At 38.7% G+C, this 15,875-nt stretch overlaps 1 protein-coding gene across 5 annotated transcripts in view; it reads right to left on the bottom strand.

Annotated features, from left to right (window-relative positions):
* SLC4A10 (solute carrier family 4 member 10) overlaps positions 1–15,875 on the bottom strand; it is a 285,654-nt gene that overhangs the window by 12,080 nt on the left and 257,699 nt on the right. For 4 of the 5 annotated variants that reach the window (XR_014713600.1, XM_084643433.1, XM_084643431.1 and 1 more), the window contains exons 17-24: positions 15,131–15,244; positions 14,129–14,290; positions 10,651–10,902; positions 9,244–9,312; positions 7,839–8,012; positions 6,949–7,071; positions 2,908–2,975; positions 1,397–1,513 (exon numbers count right to left, since the gene is read on the bottom strand). Coding sequence is in view for 4 of the 5 variants with exons in the window: in XM_084643433.1 (XP_084499559.1) it covers positions 1,397–1,513; positions 2,908–2,975; positions 6,949–7,071; positions 7,839–8,012; positions 9,244–9,312; positions 10,651–10,902; positions 14,129–14,290; positions 15,131–15,244 (1,079 nt within the window). In the remaining variant the exon portion in view is untranslated. Of the gene's footprint in view, positions 1–816; positions 856–1,396; positions 1,514–2,907; positions 2,976–6,948; positions 7,072–7,838; positions 8,013–9,243; positions 9,313–10,650; positions 10,903–14,128; positions 14,291–15,130; positions 15,245–15,875 lie in introns of all 5 variants that reach the window. The other variant, XM_084643434.1, reaches the window with a different exon arrangement.

Genomic DNA, 15,875 nt, shown 5'->3' with positions numbered 1-15,875 from the left:
CCAATATAGGATTTTTGATCAGTAGATCCACATAGTTGTTAAGAGACAGTGCTTAAATGCAGAGGGTTAAAGAGTTCCCCAGCACAGCCTCACTATACACTTCTCCCAATGACAAATCTACTGTGATTATGTCCTTTGGAACTTTATAGAGGGTGGGAGACAAAAATCAGAGCCATATTTTTATTTTGATTGATAGTAAATTGGTGCTAAAATGGAGCGCATGAGCAAGCTGGTCTACAGAGATTTGAAATGAAGATTCTCGGTCACCAACTGTTAATCTTGTTTATGCTGTTTATGGAAAGAGACACATTGAAAAAGCAGCATGCCATTTTGGGGTAACAAAATTCAGGACCACAGCTTTTCTATTTCATTTCACTCCGTTTAGTGACGCTCACTGAAATTTTTTCTACTACGTCATCTCTTCCCAAAGCAATTAAAAAGTCAACTTTCCAGGGATATCTCTTGGATTTAGAAATCTAGGGTACAAATTCTGGATTAAAATAATAAAAATTACTACTGGACAAATAAAAATGTACATATTGTGAGTAAATTCAATTTGTCATTTAAATAGACAATGTATATATTGAGTCTTCAAAAACATGAAAAACATTTCTAGACCTTATAGAACAGTACCTATTTCAAGTATCACAAAATGACACTCAGGATTCTGACAGAATTATTTAAACATGGATCATGAGTTTTCCATTCATTTTGTCTCCCCAAAAATTACATATAGTAAGTCATCTGGGTTTCCAGAAGACACTATTTAAAATTGGAAAATGCAATCAAGGAGGAGGTTGAGGAACAGGGACTTACCTTTGGGGAATCAGCTTCTAGAGTGATTAGGAAGGGGAGCTTATGACAGAAATGTGATATGAAACAATTAAGTAGAAAATCATGTTAATTTAAAAGTTATGGAAATAGCGGAAGATACTTCTTACAATAAATACTATACATTTAACATATCTACTCATTCATATTCATACTCTATGGCATGGACAAAAATGCTCTCTTCATTTTACAATATACCTGGATTATACTTTAAACTTTATGCCAACAGGAAATTACATTTCTTTGGCTGTTCTAAATAGGAGTTGTAAATATTCTGAAATATATATAATGAAAGAGACTTTTTTTTGCAATTTCAAGCATTCTACTCTGCCCTAAATGTATACGTATAACACTCATTAACACTAATGGGTGCTGTATGTGAGCATTTCAGTTACAGTGATGACCATGTTGTCTTTATTTTTAAAAATAAATAACTCTTCAAGAAATAAACTTAGTGGTAGCTAAAAATCTTTTATAGTCCCTCCTTTTTCAATTTAAAAAATCAGCTGTTTTGCTTGGCCCCAATACATGAGGTTTAATATATTAATAACTTAAAAGTTAAAACCTTTTAGAAGGAAAGCTTGACTCCTTATCCTTTGCATTCTCTGAGGATATCAGCAGTGTCTTCCATACGGCAGTTTTTGCCATTTCATCAGAAATATTTATCACAGATGGATCATCTCTAGATGAAAATGAACACACAATATCACAAGTGATCAGTCTTTGTTCTCTATATTACTATACAGCAGGACTTGGTCATTGATTATTAGGATAATAAATATTTAAATATGTTAAACAATTATATTAGAACTTAGTAAATATTATTAGCAACTTCACACATACTCCATTAATGTCACTTATTTAGTGCTTGACTCTTGCAGAATGTTGTACAAACATGAATTAATTGATCCTAACATCATCTGTAAGGTAAGTAGGTATCACTACCAATTTATAGATGGGGAAAATGAGATACAGAGAGGTTATGTGAGTTTCCGAAGGCCACTGAACATATCAATGAACTAAAATGGAAGAACTCCTGGTTCCTAGCACTCTGATCAATTCACTAAACCAGTTTCTCAATGCCTGGTCTGTGGACCGGTGACGGTCCCGGAGATCTCCCTGACACAGTTGAGGAAGGCAGCCAGCCAGTCCCTAGTATCAAAAAGATTGAGAAACACTGTTTTAGACTATACTAAGCAACTCCAAATGCAAGCTACAGTGTTTTAAAACCATTGCAAAGCTGGAGTAGTTTAAAGATTTTTTTAATGATTTCAAAACGAATGTCCTTTCTATTAAAATAAAAGAGGTATTAAAAATTCAGTAACAGTAGACTCCTGAACCCTTGACTTATGTCCCTAACTTTACTAGGACTGCTTCTGAGTAAGAACTGTAGGACTGTGGACTTAACCTTTCATATATTTATTTTTAAAGCTTTAAAGACCTCCATCTGTGATAGCACAACACTAAATATTGTACATCATTTATGACTTTATTTGTATACAGATCAAGGCTTGGTATGCAAAAAAAAGTGGCTCCAAAATTTTTGATGAACTGCACCAGTTTACAAGACTAGGGTCTTGTTTGTGTCTGTGGCCTCTTAGGGTATGTCTACAGCTGGCCCATGCCAGCTGACACTGGCTAATGGAGTTTGGCTGCAGGGCTGCAGCCTGAGCTCTAGAGCCCTCCCACCCTGCTCCCCACTCTAGTCTTGCAGTGGGTGCACCAAGAGCCAGCCCAGCTATTCACCATTGGTGGCCTGATCCTGCAGTCTTTTTGCAGGCAAAACTTCCACTGATGTACTTTTTTCATGCTGAATAAAGACTGCAGGATCAGGTCCCAAGGCAAGGGAGGTGGAAGCTAGGACACAAAGCCTTAAACACGAGTTTGGGATGCATATTTGTGCTTTGCTAACACACATGCATATTTCCTGTTGATAGGACAGATTTCACTCTATGCCAAGATTAACTAATTATACTGTGTCAGAGTATAGTGGCATGACAGGGTTTTATACAATTGTTTAGTCCTTGTCTCATGTTTGCTTACATCAGCCCCAAGTTAATCAAAATTATATTTTACCTGTAATGACCTTCAAGTGGTAACTGAACAGTGCCCTCCTCTTCCATAGCTAACATACTTTGTTCTTCCTAGGAGGAAGAAATTTAGATGCAAGAGACAAAATGATATTCTGAGCATGGATCTTTTTATATCTGTTATAACCTTTCTTTTCTGTAGTATTAAATATTTACTAAAGTTCTTTAAAACAGAGGATACAGTTCCAATTGCTTTTTATGTTTGAAACATCTGATGCTAAGAATAATGTATTTGAAGGACAATTTTCCACTTAATGGTATTTTTCAATGCTAAACATAAAAGTTTCCTTTGTAACAAAAAGAGAGCGAAGTTACTAATAACTATTCAGCAAAGAACGTATATACCAGATTTCAAATACTATGTAAGAGCAGACATTTAGGCTGCACTGTTGAGCAAGCAAGAATCAGGTAATCCCAGATTTATGTCTGCATGCACAATTTTACTATACAGTGAATGAGCCAGGGCTTCAAAATTAATTTTCAGTGGAACACAAAAAGGTACCTGGGAATACCAGGGGCTAAGGAGAATGGGGCTGTGCGTTCAAATCCGTTGGTCAAATATTGCAAGTTCGTGAAACCTTTAACTCCAGAAAAACATAACTCCTAAAAACCACATATCCTGTCAACAATGAGAGGGCAAGAGCTACAGGCCTTATTTCTTTTCTGAGTTCAAATCCAGAGCATCCCTCAAATATACCCCAGGCCTAATATATACCCTCAAGTATACCCCACTTAAACTTAATGTTCTACAGAGCCCACATTATTCCAAGGCCTCAGGCAGTCCAGCAAACATCCCAGGGTCCACTTAAGGGCCACAGCCCCATGCAACCTGTTACATGAGGAAACTTCAATGTCTTCTGCAAGAGTGCCAGGTTCTCTGCAAATCTAAAACTCTCTGCACTACAGGTGGGTAGATACCTAATTTATAGGAAAATGTGGGTGCAGGAGAGTCTATATGCGCCCCATTAATTCTATCCCCAGTGCGGGGACCCTAACCCATGCTCCCATGGCCAACCCTTTAACATTGCAATCCAACAAAACAAACAACTCAGGTGAACCATGGAAATAATAGTGTCTGCACAACATGAACCCAGGCAAATGCTTCAAAGTTAGGTGTGCCTACACTGACCAATCGATGTGATTATAGCAGCCTGCGCTAACCCAGCACAGCACACACAACCCCATAAAGACTGAATCACAAGAAATGAATGCCAAATGTAACCAATAACCCAAAGGAAAGGGGTGGGAATGTTATTTCAATACTGGGGAGTAGGAGGCAGCAGAGTAGAAAGAGGCTGGCAGGCACTGTGTTGTAGGCACTGTGACCAGGAGCAGGTGGTTTGTACAAATGTTGGTGGTGCCCAAAACACCCAGAGCCTGCCCCACCCCCAACACCTGCCTAAGGCTCTGGGAGGGAGTTTGGGTGGGGAGAGGAGGTCTGGGGTACAGGCCCTGGGCTGGGACAGGGGATTGGGGTGCAGGCTCTGGGAGGGAGTGTGGGTGCAGAAGGGGTGAGAGGTTGGGTTCTGGGAGGGAGTTTGGGTGTGGAGGGGTCTGGGTGTAGGCTCTGGGTTGGAGTTTGGGTGCTGGGTGCAGGCTCTGGGAGGGAGTGCGGAGGGCAGGAGAGGGTGTGTGGGAAGGGGGGTGCGGGCTCTGGGAGGGAGTTTGGGTGCAGGCTCTGGGAGGGAGTGCGGAGGGCAGGAGAGGGTGTGTGGGAAGGGGGGGTGCAGGCTCTGGGAGGGAGTTTGGGGTTGGGATGCAGGCTCTGGAATGGAGTTTGGGTGTAGGCTCTGGGCTGTGGCAAGGGTTGGGACTATAGGAGGGGGTGAGCGGTGCAGGTTCTGGGACGGAGTTTGGGGGCAGGAGGGAGGGTGTGGGAAGGGGTTGGGGGTGCAGGCTCTGGGAGGTGGTTGGGGATGCGGCACTTTCCTGGGGCTCCTAGGCAGGGAGGACTGGGGGGGGCTCCGTGTGCTGCTACCCCCAGGCACTGCCCCAGCAGCTTCCTGTTGGCCGTAGGGGCGGTTGGGGCAGGACACAGACCCACCCCGCACAGGGGCTGCAGGATGGGGTCAGCAGCCATGTGGAGCGAGAAGCAGGAAGCTGCTCAGCTCCACTGCACTGCCAGTGGTGGGTGGAGGCCCAGGGCTGTTTTAAATCACCCGGGGGATGCGCAGCGGGGAGTGCCCAGGGGGTGGAAGGTGGGGCTGAGGGAGAGATCCGGCCTCAAACATTGCTGGAGCTGGAGCCCAGGCCAGGAATATTCCTGGTGCCCAGGCACCACGGTCCCACAGAATTTGACTGTGACAGCACCCTGGTTATATGGCCCATATTCCGAGCCCACACTCTTAATCTGGCACTAGCTATAAATGCTGGTATCCTTTCCCACAGTGAGGGAATTTAAGCCTTGCCAAAACCGAGTTTTTCTCCCTACCCATTTTACTACTAGACCTGTTAAGAAAAGTCACCATGTTAATTTTTATAATGAGAAAAGTGTATTTTGTCCGTTCGGGTCTTACTCAAAATGGCTTGCGTGGTTAACTCTGAAATGGCCTCCGAAGTGTGTATTGGAAGAGATTAATATTATACAAAAGAAAACTGCAAAGCAGGGGGGAAAGGCCCTAGAAATGTAAAGCAATGTAAATTATGAAATTTTGATCCAGTCAAACAAGTTTTTAGATCTTGTCAACTTTATTTATACTCTTGTGGGTAGAATATTTCTATTTTTAAAATCTGTGTGATAGCAACTCTCCAATTAATTCTTTAGACTACATGTCAGAAGTTTTATTACTAGTTAATTTTGTCATTTCCAGGCTTCACAGCTTCATAAGTTTTTGACAGTTAAACAGTTTTAATGATAGCTCCAAATATTTAGAAATGCCAAAACATGTAAAAATAACCTCTCGAAATAGACAGTGACTGAAATAAAGCAGCAGCAGCAGCAAAAAAAAAAAAAAAAAAAAGATTTTCCCAGTTTTGTTGTCTGATGCCGTGCTATCTGGAATGTGAAAGAAAGCGACACATAAGCAAAACATAGGCATGATATGGAAAGGGTTCCTTTCCAACAACTCAAAATGTGAAAAAGGTACCTTGATTACTTATAATTAGTTTGAATAAAAAAGACAACAGATGTGGACTCAAATCTCTTGTTTGCATTGGTATATCAGTTACAGTGTGAAGTAGAAAGAGCAGTGTATTTTAAATTTCATTCTGATAGCTTTGGACATATATTACAAATAGTAAATATTAATAATTAATATATTTATCACTTATATAGCATCTTTGGTTTTCAAATTATTTCATAAACATTAATTTTCACTATGTACCAGTGAGGCAGGACAGTAAATTTTATCCCCATGCTACAGATGGTTAAACTGAGGTAGAGAGGCTAAGGCCCAGATTTGTCAAATATTTAGAAGTTGCTGTGTTCAGCATTGCAATGCCTTACTGAGTTAGGAGTCTACATACCACTGTAAAAGGGATTTAGGTACTTAACCCAAACTCCAATTTGGGGCCAAAGGGATTTAGGCTCCTGAATCCCTAAACGACTTTTGAAAATTAGATTTAGCTTTCTAAATCAGTCAGTGTTACAATGCTTAGCACAGCAATGTCTAAATAACCTTTACAAATCCAGACCTAAGTGAATTGTCCAAGGCCACTGAAGAAAACTGTCATTTCCAGGATTAGAATTCTGGGGTTTCTGACTCCTAGGCCTGTGTTCAAATCACTAGACCATAGCCCTCTCTAAGGGACCCACTTCATAATTAGATGTACCACTAGGATTCCTTCTTCCCACACAGAATCTCTTTGACCTCAGTATGACATTATGTTAGCATACAGGTCTGCAGCAGTGCATCTATTTGCAGGACTGGGCTTAGATTTGTAACTTTAAAATGTGATATAATCAAGGTCAAAGGACTGACACAGTTAAGTCTACATGTCACATGGAAGATGACTCAGCTCTAAGATTTATTCAATGGAAATACTGATAAAGAAAAATTAGGAAGTGAAAAATGAAACCACGACCTACCTCTTTTTCTGCATCTTCCAGTTTCTTTTTCTTGCTTTCGGGCATCAAATCATCCAACCAGCTTAGCTCCCGTTTGGTAAAAAATAAATCCATGAGTTTTCTGACAAACACCAAAGCTAAAACCTGGTTGAGACATTTATTTCAATGGTCAGGGTATTGTAGGCAAATACAAATGGTAAATATGCTTTTAAAGGGACACTTTCAAAAATGATTGTGTTTAAATTTGTAGTCAAGAGGCATGGCACAAGCATATATATGGATGTTATACTGTCTACTTTGCTTTGCTTGCATACATTTGGTTGGTGGACCATTCAAGAGGGAAGCTGGAATTTAATTCTTTATTTTGGAAGGGCTAATGCATTTTTCAGGGCTTGGAAAAATTTTTTTAGGGTGCAGTATGTTCTGGGCCAGTTAATCTTTACTGTCAACCTCTAAAGCAGCATGAAATACTAATCTTTTTTTAAGTCAATGATATAACTAAGGAGAATTGATTTCAGTAACAGAATCAATTGAGTTATTTATTTCAACAAGACATAAAACTCTTAACAAAAAAGTCTCTCCAGGCATTAAACACCCTTATTGAATGGATGTTCTTTATGTAAAACAATCAAGTAGAAATTTTTTTTAAAGTGTCAAAGAGTATCAAAAAGGACCAAATCCTACTCACCTTTCTCATGAGAATAGACAGTAGGGCTACTCACATGTATAAAGTGAACGAGATTTGATCCAAACTGCAAGGTTTATATAGAATTTCACTTAGATCATGCAATGTGAAACTATCCTTACCTATATTTTGAATATACCTGTACCCAATTCATGTTTTCTAGCAATTATTATAATTTAGGAGAAATAACTTATCTTTTTGAGAAAATAAAAGAACATTTTCATACCATCATTGGAAAGACAATGGCAGCTCTTGAAACCTTTATAATCCACAGGAGTACAAGACAGCTCAGCTGAATTATGGTGAAGAGATGGACTTTTCGAAGAGGAACATGCCTCAGATAAATAAAATCTGGTTGATGCTTTGCGGGCATCCAAAATAACTTTATTCTATCAAAAAGCTAAAAGAAATATAAAGCATAGATTTTAGCTGCTAAATTCTAAGAAATTTATAAGCAACTGAAAAACAGGATCTTATAATGTGAAGTATCAGGCAACCTTAATAAAAGATGACCAGCCCCACCGATAATAAACAAAATTTAAAATAAATGGGACACTGTCAACTTGTAATCATATTTCCACATTTTGTGACAAGTAACCCTAAAATATCTAGAATTGAAGGAGATTAAAGAAAAATGTTTGCTTCTCTCTCTTTTAGTTTGTTTTCTTTGTGCACTTGACAGCACTTTTGTGCATAGCCTACTTCACTGTTTTGTTGATGGTGTGTGCCCCTCCCCCAGGCTCTGCAAGGGTGCATCCATCTCAGCACTTTTCACACACTGGTGCCGCTCTACCGGCACTAGCCAATATGGGGGAGTTCATGTAGGCTGGGCATACGTGTTTTTACTACGTCATTTCACTTTGCAACAGTACATGAGAAATAGTCCTAGTGCCAGATCCTGAGCTGCAGCTGTGGAGTGGTTGGCACAGCTCAAAAGAGTGGGATGTTAAGGAGCTGTTGGTACTCCCACAATCCTTGGCCAGCTCTGTGCTGGCCTAGACCCAATGTGTAGATTGTTGCCAATGGTGTTGCAGCTGCCAACTACCTCCAGGGCCATTCCAGCAGTGAGAAATCACTAGAGCATTCCCTTTCCCCTAAGTCATGTCCACTGTAGGAATTGCTACAGTTGCTCTTCCCTATCTGAGGTACCTCTTACATGTGGGAGGGGAATCCTCAAGAGTCTGGTTAAACCAGCTTTAGAGCAGCTAAACAAAGGATTGGTCTACTTGTGTAGACGAAACTCAAGTGGATGTTTACCATTAATAGTAGTAGCAATGCTGAAATGGAAGAGACAGTAGGCAGGCATGGGTACAGAGGGAAGAGGAAGGAGCATATGCAACAGTGTGTTGCTCTTGGGCCCACGCAAAAGTCCCTTTAAATAATCAACAGAGGAGCAGAAGAATCATTAAAGGTTTTTACTTTTTTTCTTTTAATTTCCATGTATACTATTTAAAGAGAAAAATCCATTTTATTTTTCAAATTAGTCACTTCCAGGAAATGAAACTTGACAGTGTCCCTTTAAGTTTCTATATGAAAGTAAATAGAGAGTAAAAGAAAAAATGACTATCCATTTTAAAAGTAAACACAATCACTAACAGAGAAACGTGTGCTTTTCTTATACTCCATTTTACCTGAATTCCCTTTAGAGATGAAGCACCCATGTAAAGAAATACCCCATAGAGTACTGGCATAGGAATAAACTGCACAGGTGAGGAGGGCGAAAAAAGGAAGAAGAACATAATGAATATCAGCTCATGTATAAAGATATTTTAATTCAAAGAGCCATATTCCTGAATTAATCAAATCAGAATAAATTCAGAATAACTCCCTTAAAATTAGTAGAGTTACTCTGGGTTTACAACTGTGTAAATATAGAGCAGAATTTGGCTCCGAAGATGCATTTTACTTTAACAGTTAGTTACCACAATGTACTTTACTCACTGTTCTCAAAAATTAATACAAATGCCCAGGAAATAAAAGTGTAAGAGTACATACATAAAATAATCAGATAACTTTCATGTAAAATATTGTTCAGAATGTGACCTGAACATTGCAACCAACATTCTCAGAAAAAGCATCTAAGATTACACTTTTTTCATACTGTAAATAAAACAAAATAAATAATACTGCTAAGGGAAATTTTCTATGTTGTTTGCACAGTGTTGTAAGTACAGTGCACAACTGTTTCGCAATGATTTTGTGAGTCTGAATATCTAGCTAAAATGTGCAGACTCTTTCTGGTATAAAGTATGTGGGCAGGAAAATCTTTCCATATTTAAGAACCTATTTTAAATGCAATGCACACAACACACTTTTTTTGTGAAACATGCTTAACGTTATATTTAAATCAGAATTATCCAAAAACATGAGCATTAAACAATCTATTCCCTTCATGTTGATCACACATAAGGCCAAATCCTGATCTCTATGAAACCTATGTCAAAATTCTCATCAATTTCATTAGGACAAGGATTTTGCCTACAAGCCTTACTGATATTATTAAGAATCATGTACACATATGGTGAGAATAGACCCCTAGTTATTTGCCTTGACTTGGAACCTGCTGAGAATGTGAGAAAGCTTAGCTGGTTATTTCAAAGACATCAACTACAGAATGCTTATTGGAAACCCCCTTTTTTAACCCACAGATCTATCACACAATGTTCTTAAGTTATCCAAATACTGAACAAATTCGGTTGCTGATGTAATTTAACCAGACTTTGGTTTTTAGATGAAAATCTGTCATTAATCCAAGGCTAGTCTAACTGTGAAACCCTGGGCCCACTGAAGTCAGTAACAGAACTCCAGCTGACTTCAGTGAAGCCAGGATTTCACCCTAAGCCCTTTTGGTTAAAAATATGAAATGTCCCTACCTATTTTATTATGTGAGTGTTAGAATACATTGATCATTGTCAGACACAGAGCTATTATTGCAATATATGGCAGTGTATCTAATCGATAAAAAGCATAATTAGAATTGAAATTCTATGTACAGTACAGTACTATTCACTTTTTCTTTATTTTTCAAAATGTATTACCTTAAGAACACTTGTCAAAAAGACAGATGAGCCCATTAAGACAAAGATCATGAGCCCTGTAACTCTTTGTTCCCGTATTCCAAGAAATTTGGGCTGCTCTCCTGGAGCAGAGCACTCCGATTCCAGTTTTAAGCTATTCACATGGGAAATAGAAAGGACAGTGGCAGCAACAAACCATGGTAATCCCATAATAGAGCACACTCCCAGCATGAGTGCCACCATCAACAAGTCGAGATGGTATCCACACCCTTTCTGTTAAAAGAAACAGCAACAATAATAAGATGTAAAATGACATCTGAATTAAGGAAAGCTCTAGCAGCAGGCATACCTAATTAACTATTAGAAACAATTTCAAAAACTCAAATGCCTAACAGAAAATAGCAGTCTTCCATGTTTTATCTAGCTGAGGTCAGCAGTGAGCAAGAGGTGGTTATTATGGTGATAGTTTGGTAAATTATGTGAAATGAATTGGTGGTCTTAGTCTAGTTCCTAGCAGACAAGTGTCCATATCACAAATCTTCTACCAAAACTGGTATCATTTGGCTTCTTTGCTGGTGGTGTCATGAGAGATACCAAGAGAAGCCATCTCTAGAGGTGGTCCTTCTGTAGCCAGTTTCAGATATGTTGGTGAGCAAATATGGGAAAAGTTGTGTCGCTCCTGATTTACCTGGACCTGATCTGTTGAGAACGGTGGATGCCAGTTACCAGTGCTGTCAATATGGTATCATTCACATGCAATGAATTCACTTTTAAAAAAAACTTAATAGAGGACACCAAACAGACATGGTCATACAGGTTGAAACACAAAACTTGATTCTTCCCTCCACAACATATCACTGATATTGTTAAAGTAGCAGCTACAAAACTAATTTAAATCATCAGTGTCTATAAATGTACATGCACCTTTTTGTATGTTTTAAAATCCTTTATATTAATGCCACATCAAATGAGTAAGTTCTCAGTAGTATCATTATCATGCTGAACTGAGGTTTGCGTGTGATTTTTTTCTGGAGATTTCAATCTGTTTCTGCTTTTGTCCATTGTAAAAATAGTCTTCTATAAATTAAGAAGGTTGGTTAAAAAAATTAATCAGGTACTGTGCTTTTTCAGTTTTCCCCCATTACATTCTTAAGAAATACCATCCCATTGGTAGGAACAGTCAGTATGAAAGAAATGCCATCTTTAAAGGTTGACTGTGTTAGACAATCAGATAAGTCAAGTTATAACATTTCTGTGCTACTGAGCAGAGGTATGTAAAACACTTGATTCAAACCTCAAATGCATTCAAAATCAACCTTGGTTTGTTTTCAACTTGTATGTGAAAATGAACATTGCTTTGCATAAAGTTATTGCGTATAAACGAACTTTTTGTCAAAGCTGGACTTTTTTCTCCCTCTTTTTGGAAACCCAGGAGCACTGTGGGTATATTCAGACTACAGCTGGAGGCATAAATCCCAACTGGCGCAGATGTATACATACTAGATATGACTGACATAGTGTTATAAGAATACCAGTGTAGCCAAAGTGGCATGGGTTAGCTCCCTGAATATATATCTAGGGTCTAAGACAGGACTGTACTTGGCTGGCTACCCCAGGCTGCTGCCCACACCACCACAGCAACACTGCTATGTTTAGTGTGCTATCTCAATCAAAAGAAAATATCTACCATGGTGGAAATTACACCTCTAGCTGCTGTGTAGACATACTCTCTGAGGCTGTGGTTCACCAGTGCACTTAAAGTTCAAACTGTTACTGAGCAAAGTCACATGGTGTAAATCACATATTTTCCAATGTGGCAATAAGTCCAACTTCCTGTTCTGATGAAGCAGTAAAACCCACGTAAATAACATGAATGTGTTGAACCAGAATCTTACCTGTAAACTCATGCAGATGGCTTATGACATAAAAAAAGGAACTAAATCATTTTCAAACAAACTTGGAAGGATTTGCTACAGAGACTAAAAAAAGAAACTCTAAGGCATACTCTATTCAGAATTTGCTATGGGAAATATAAAAAAAAAAGAGAAAAAATGATTTGGAAGCAGACAGTTTCTTTCTGAAGATGAATTTTAGTTCTAAAATAACAAGTGTTTGGGTTTCTGAAATGTAAGTCACATACCAAACATGAAAATGCCATTTTAATTCATTTATTTTGTTTACCATGGGAGACATCTTCATATAAGGTAAATCAAAGAAAAAACTCCCTTCACTATCTCACTAGTCTTACATCTAAGACATGTCTAGCTAAACACAGAGACGTGTTAACAAAGATTAGTTATATGCACACATGCACTCAAAGAAGGAGTTTAAATCTAAATCCTAACTGAGACACCTTTTTTACCTTCTGACACATTTTGGAGAAATGTATGCACTGATACATACAGAATCAGGGAGTTTTTCCCCGAATCCAAGGAAACTGACATATGGGAGGACAAGAAAGCATAGCAACAGGTGATGCTATACCAGACCCCAGCAAAACTAATATGCAGCAAGACAAGAGGGCAGCCAGGAGAGCCATCTGACTCCCAGATGCCAGTGCTGAAAAAACACATTCCAAAGCTTGGCAGCAATTTCCTGCATCTGTCAAGTTAACCACATGCAATGCTATGGATTGACATGAAGAGTCAGGCTGACAAAAAGGGCAAAAAAAGAACATATCAAATGTCACAATCATCGAAGAAGAGGCAGTACAAAGTGAAGGACGCCAATACATTTGCTAAAGTGATCTGGGATTGGATTGCTGTTTATTATAAGTATGTCAAAAGAGGCCTAAATTTGCTGAATACACGAGTACAGAAGCCTGCTGTTGGATTTTGCCCAGCAGCTTTTCAGAGAGGTGATGCCCCTTTCTCCCATCTCCATCTGTAGACATCCAGAAGGAAGTTGTTCTATGTTGTCTTAAGATCCCATTTTGCCTCTAAAGTTCAGTTTTTACACTTCTCCCTCATCCAAGAAGGAAGGGAAGGGAAGAGAAGAAAACACTTATGGGGAAATTCAAAAGATCTAGAGAGGCAGAGAGGGAACAGAGTGATAAGAAAATCCCATGTCCTCTTTATAGAGTATCAAAATTAAGCCCACCAGCAGATGATATCTGGATTTCAAGAGATATTAGACATGACTGTTTAGATTAAGTAAAGCACTTTGGCAAGTGCTTAACTTAAAGCATGCGTTTAAGTTCTTTGAAGTCAATGGGTCTTAAGCAGATGCTTAAAGTTAAATGACACCTGCTTAAGTGCTTCGCTGATTTGTGGCGTATGTTCTCAGAACACTTTTAAAGACGTGTGTAAAAAGAGAATTGCTGACAAATAATACAAATTACATACACAAAATTAACATACTTGCTCAATTTTTTTAAATTTATTGAAAAATACTGCTAAATAATGCACAGTTAATTTAACTTATTGAGCAGTGTTGAAAGTACATTACATAAAGCAAAGCAGGAAGGTAAAGTAAAACATATGACCTTTTGACTGAATACCTTTAGTTTGTGTTCTTTTCTGTTGATAATAACAGCTGTAATCTGCTGATCCATAAAGATAAGGATAGTACAAAGCAGAGCTGGAATTATGGCAGCTAAAATGGTCCACCAAGGATTAGGCCCCAGAGGAGAGACAAACCAGCCACGATCATCTCTGGTGGGCTACAAAAACATAAGGTCATGTATGGCCAGTTGAGAATTCTAGTGATTATTAAATGCTCTGACTTTGCAGCTACACAGACGAGCACTACTAAGGAAATTATATGTTTCATTTAGAGATGCTTCTATGAAAAATTAATATCTCTCTGTATAATATCACAGAATATATTAAACATCATACTGTAAAATAGGACCAGAAAGAGAAGGTAAACACAACATTTCTTTAAGTCTTTAACAGTTATATGTTAACTGGGATATCACAGACTTTATTGCATTCAGTACAATGATAATGATCCAAGGTCTCAGGGGGATGCCCCAAACCATATAATAATCTAGGATTTGGATGATCTGAGGAACATGTGACAGCAAACTTCACAGTCCGCTGGCTGGGTCCCCCAATCTAAAGGAGCACAAAGAAAAGGAGGACTTGTGGCACCTTAGAGACTAACCAATTTATTAGAGCATTTAATTTAAAGGAGCACAGGGAGCCTGATAAGAGACATGGGCAGGAGTGAGAAGGAAAATAGGGTGGAGTGAATTGGCTAAAGCTCTTTAATTAGACCAACCTCCCTTCAGCACTTTAGCAAAATAATTCACCTTTGCTCCTAAGGATCAAATAGCCAAACTTCACTTTTGTGAAACAGGACATTCCCCAGACAACAGGGAATTTCAGATCAATGAGGTTTGGAAAATAAAAGTTGCACTAAAAAGAGTTTATTATTATTTATATGTATTATGGTAGAGCCAAGGGTCACAAGCTGGATCAAGGCCCTATTGTTTTAGGAACTATAGACACACACACACACCCACACACATACACAGTACAGCTTATGAATGAATTACCTTGAATGCGTTTGGAACCTGAAGCTTTGGAGACGGAATCCCCAGGGCATAGTCAATTAAAACCATGGACATAATAGTGAGAAAGACAGCGAAGTCACTGACTATAGATCGCACCTAGAAATATTGAGCCAAATGTCATTTCCAGCAGGGAAATACCAAAAATATTCATGTGGGATTTGAGAAAGCAAATACAAGAGCTGCAACTTAATTCCTTTTATAGTTTAAGACAGTGTCTCTCAACCTTTCCAGGCTACTGTACCCCTTCCAGGAGTCTGATTTGTCTTGCATACCCCCAAGTTTCACCTCACTTAAAAACCACTTGCTAACAAAAATCAGACATAAAAATACAGAAGTGTCACAGCACACTCTTACTGAAAAATTGCTTACTTTCTCATTTTCACCATATAATTATAAAATAAATCAATTGGAATATAACTATTGTACTTACATTTCAGTGTATAGTATACAGAGCAGTATAAACAAGTCATTGTCTGTATGAAATTTTAGTTTATACTGAGTTCGCTAATGCTTTTTTTGTAGCCTGTTGTAAAACTAGGCAAATATCTAGATGAGTTGATGTACCACCTGGAAGACATCTGCGTATCCCCAGGGGTACACATACCCCTGGTTGAGAACCACTGGCTTAAGGGAACATTCGCCTTATGGGAAAGATTGTTCTCACCCTGTGCTATTTCAATTTCACAACATGGAGAAAGGGCACAAAGAGCACAAGGACCCATTCTTG

Source organism: Lepidochelys olivacea, assembly GCF_965140295.1.
Source record: "Lepidochelys olivacea isolate rLepOli2 genome assembly, chromosome: 11".
Taxonomy (NCBI): domain Eukaryota; kingdom Metazoa; phylum Chordata; order Testudines; family Cheloniidae; genus Lepidochelys; species Lepidochelys olivacea.
Note: the sequence above shows the minus strand (reverse complement) of the source record. Positions and strands in the feature narration are given on the sequence as shown.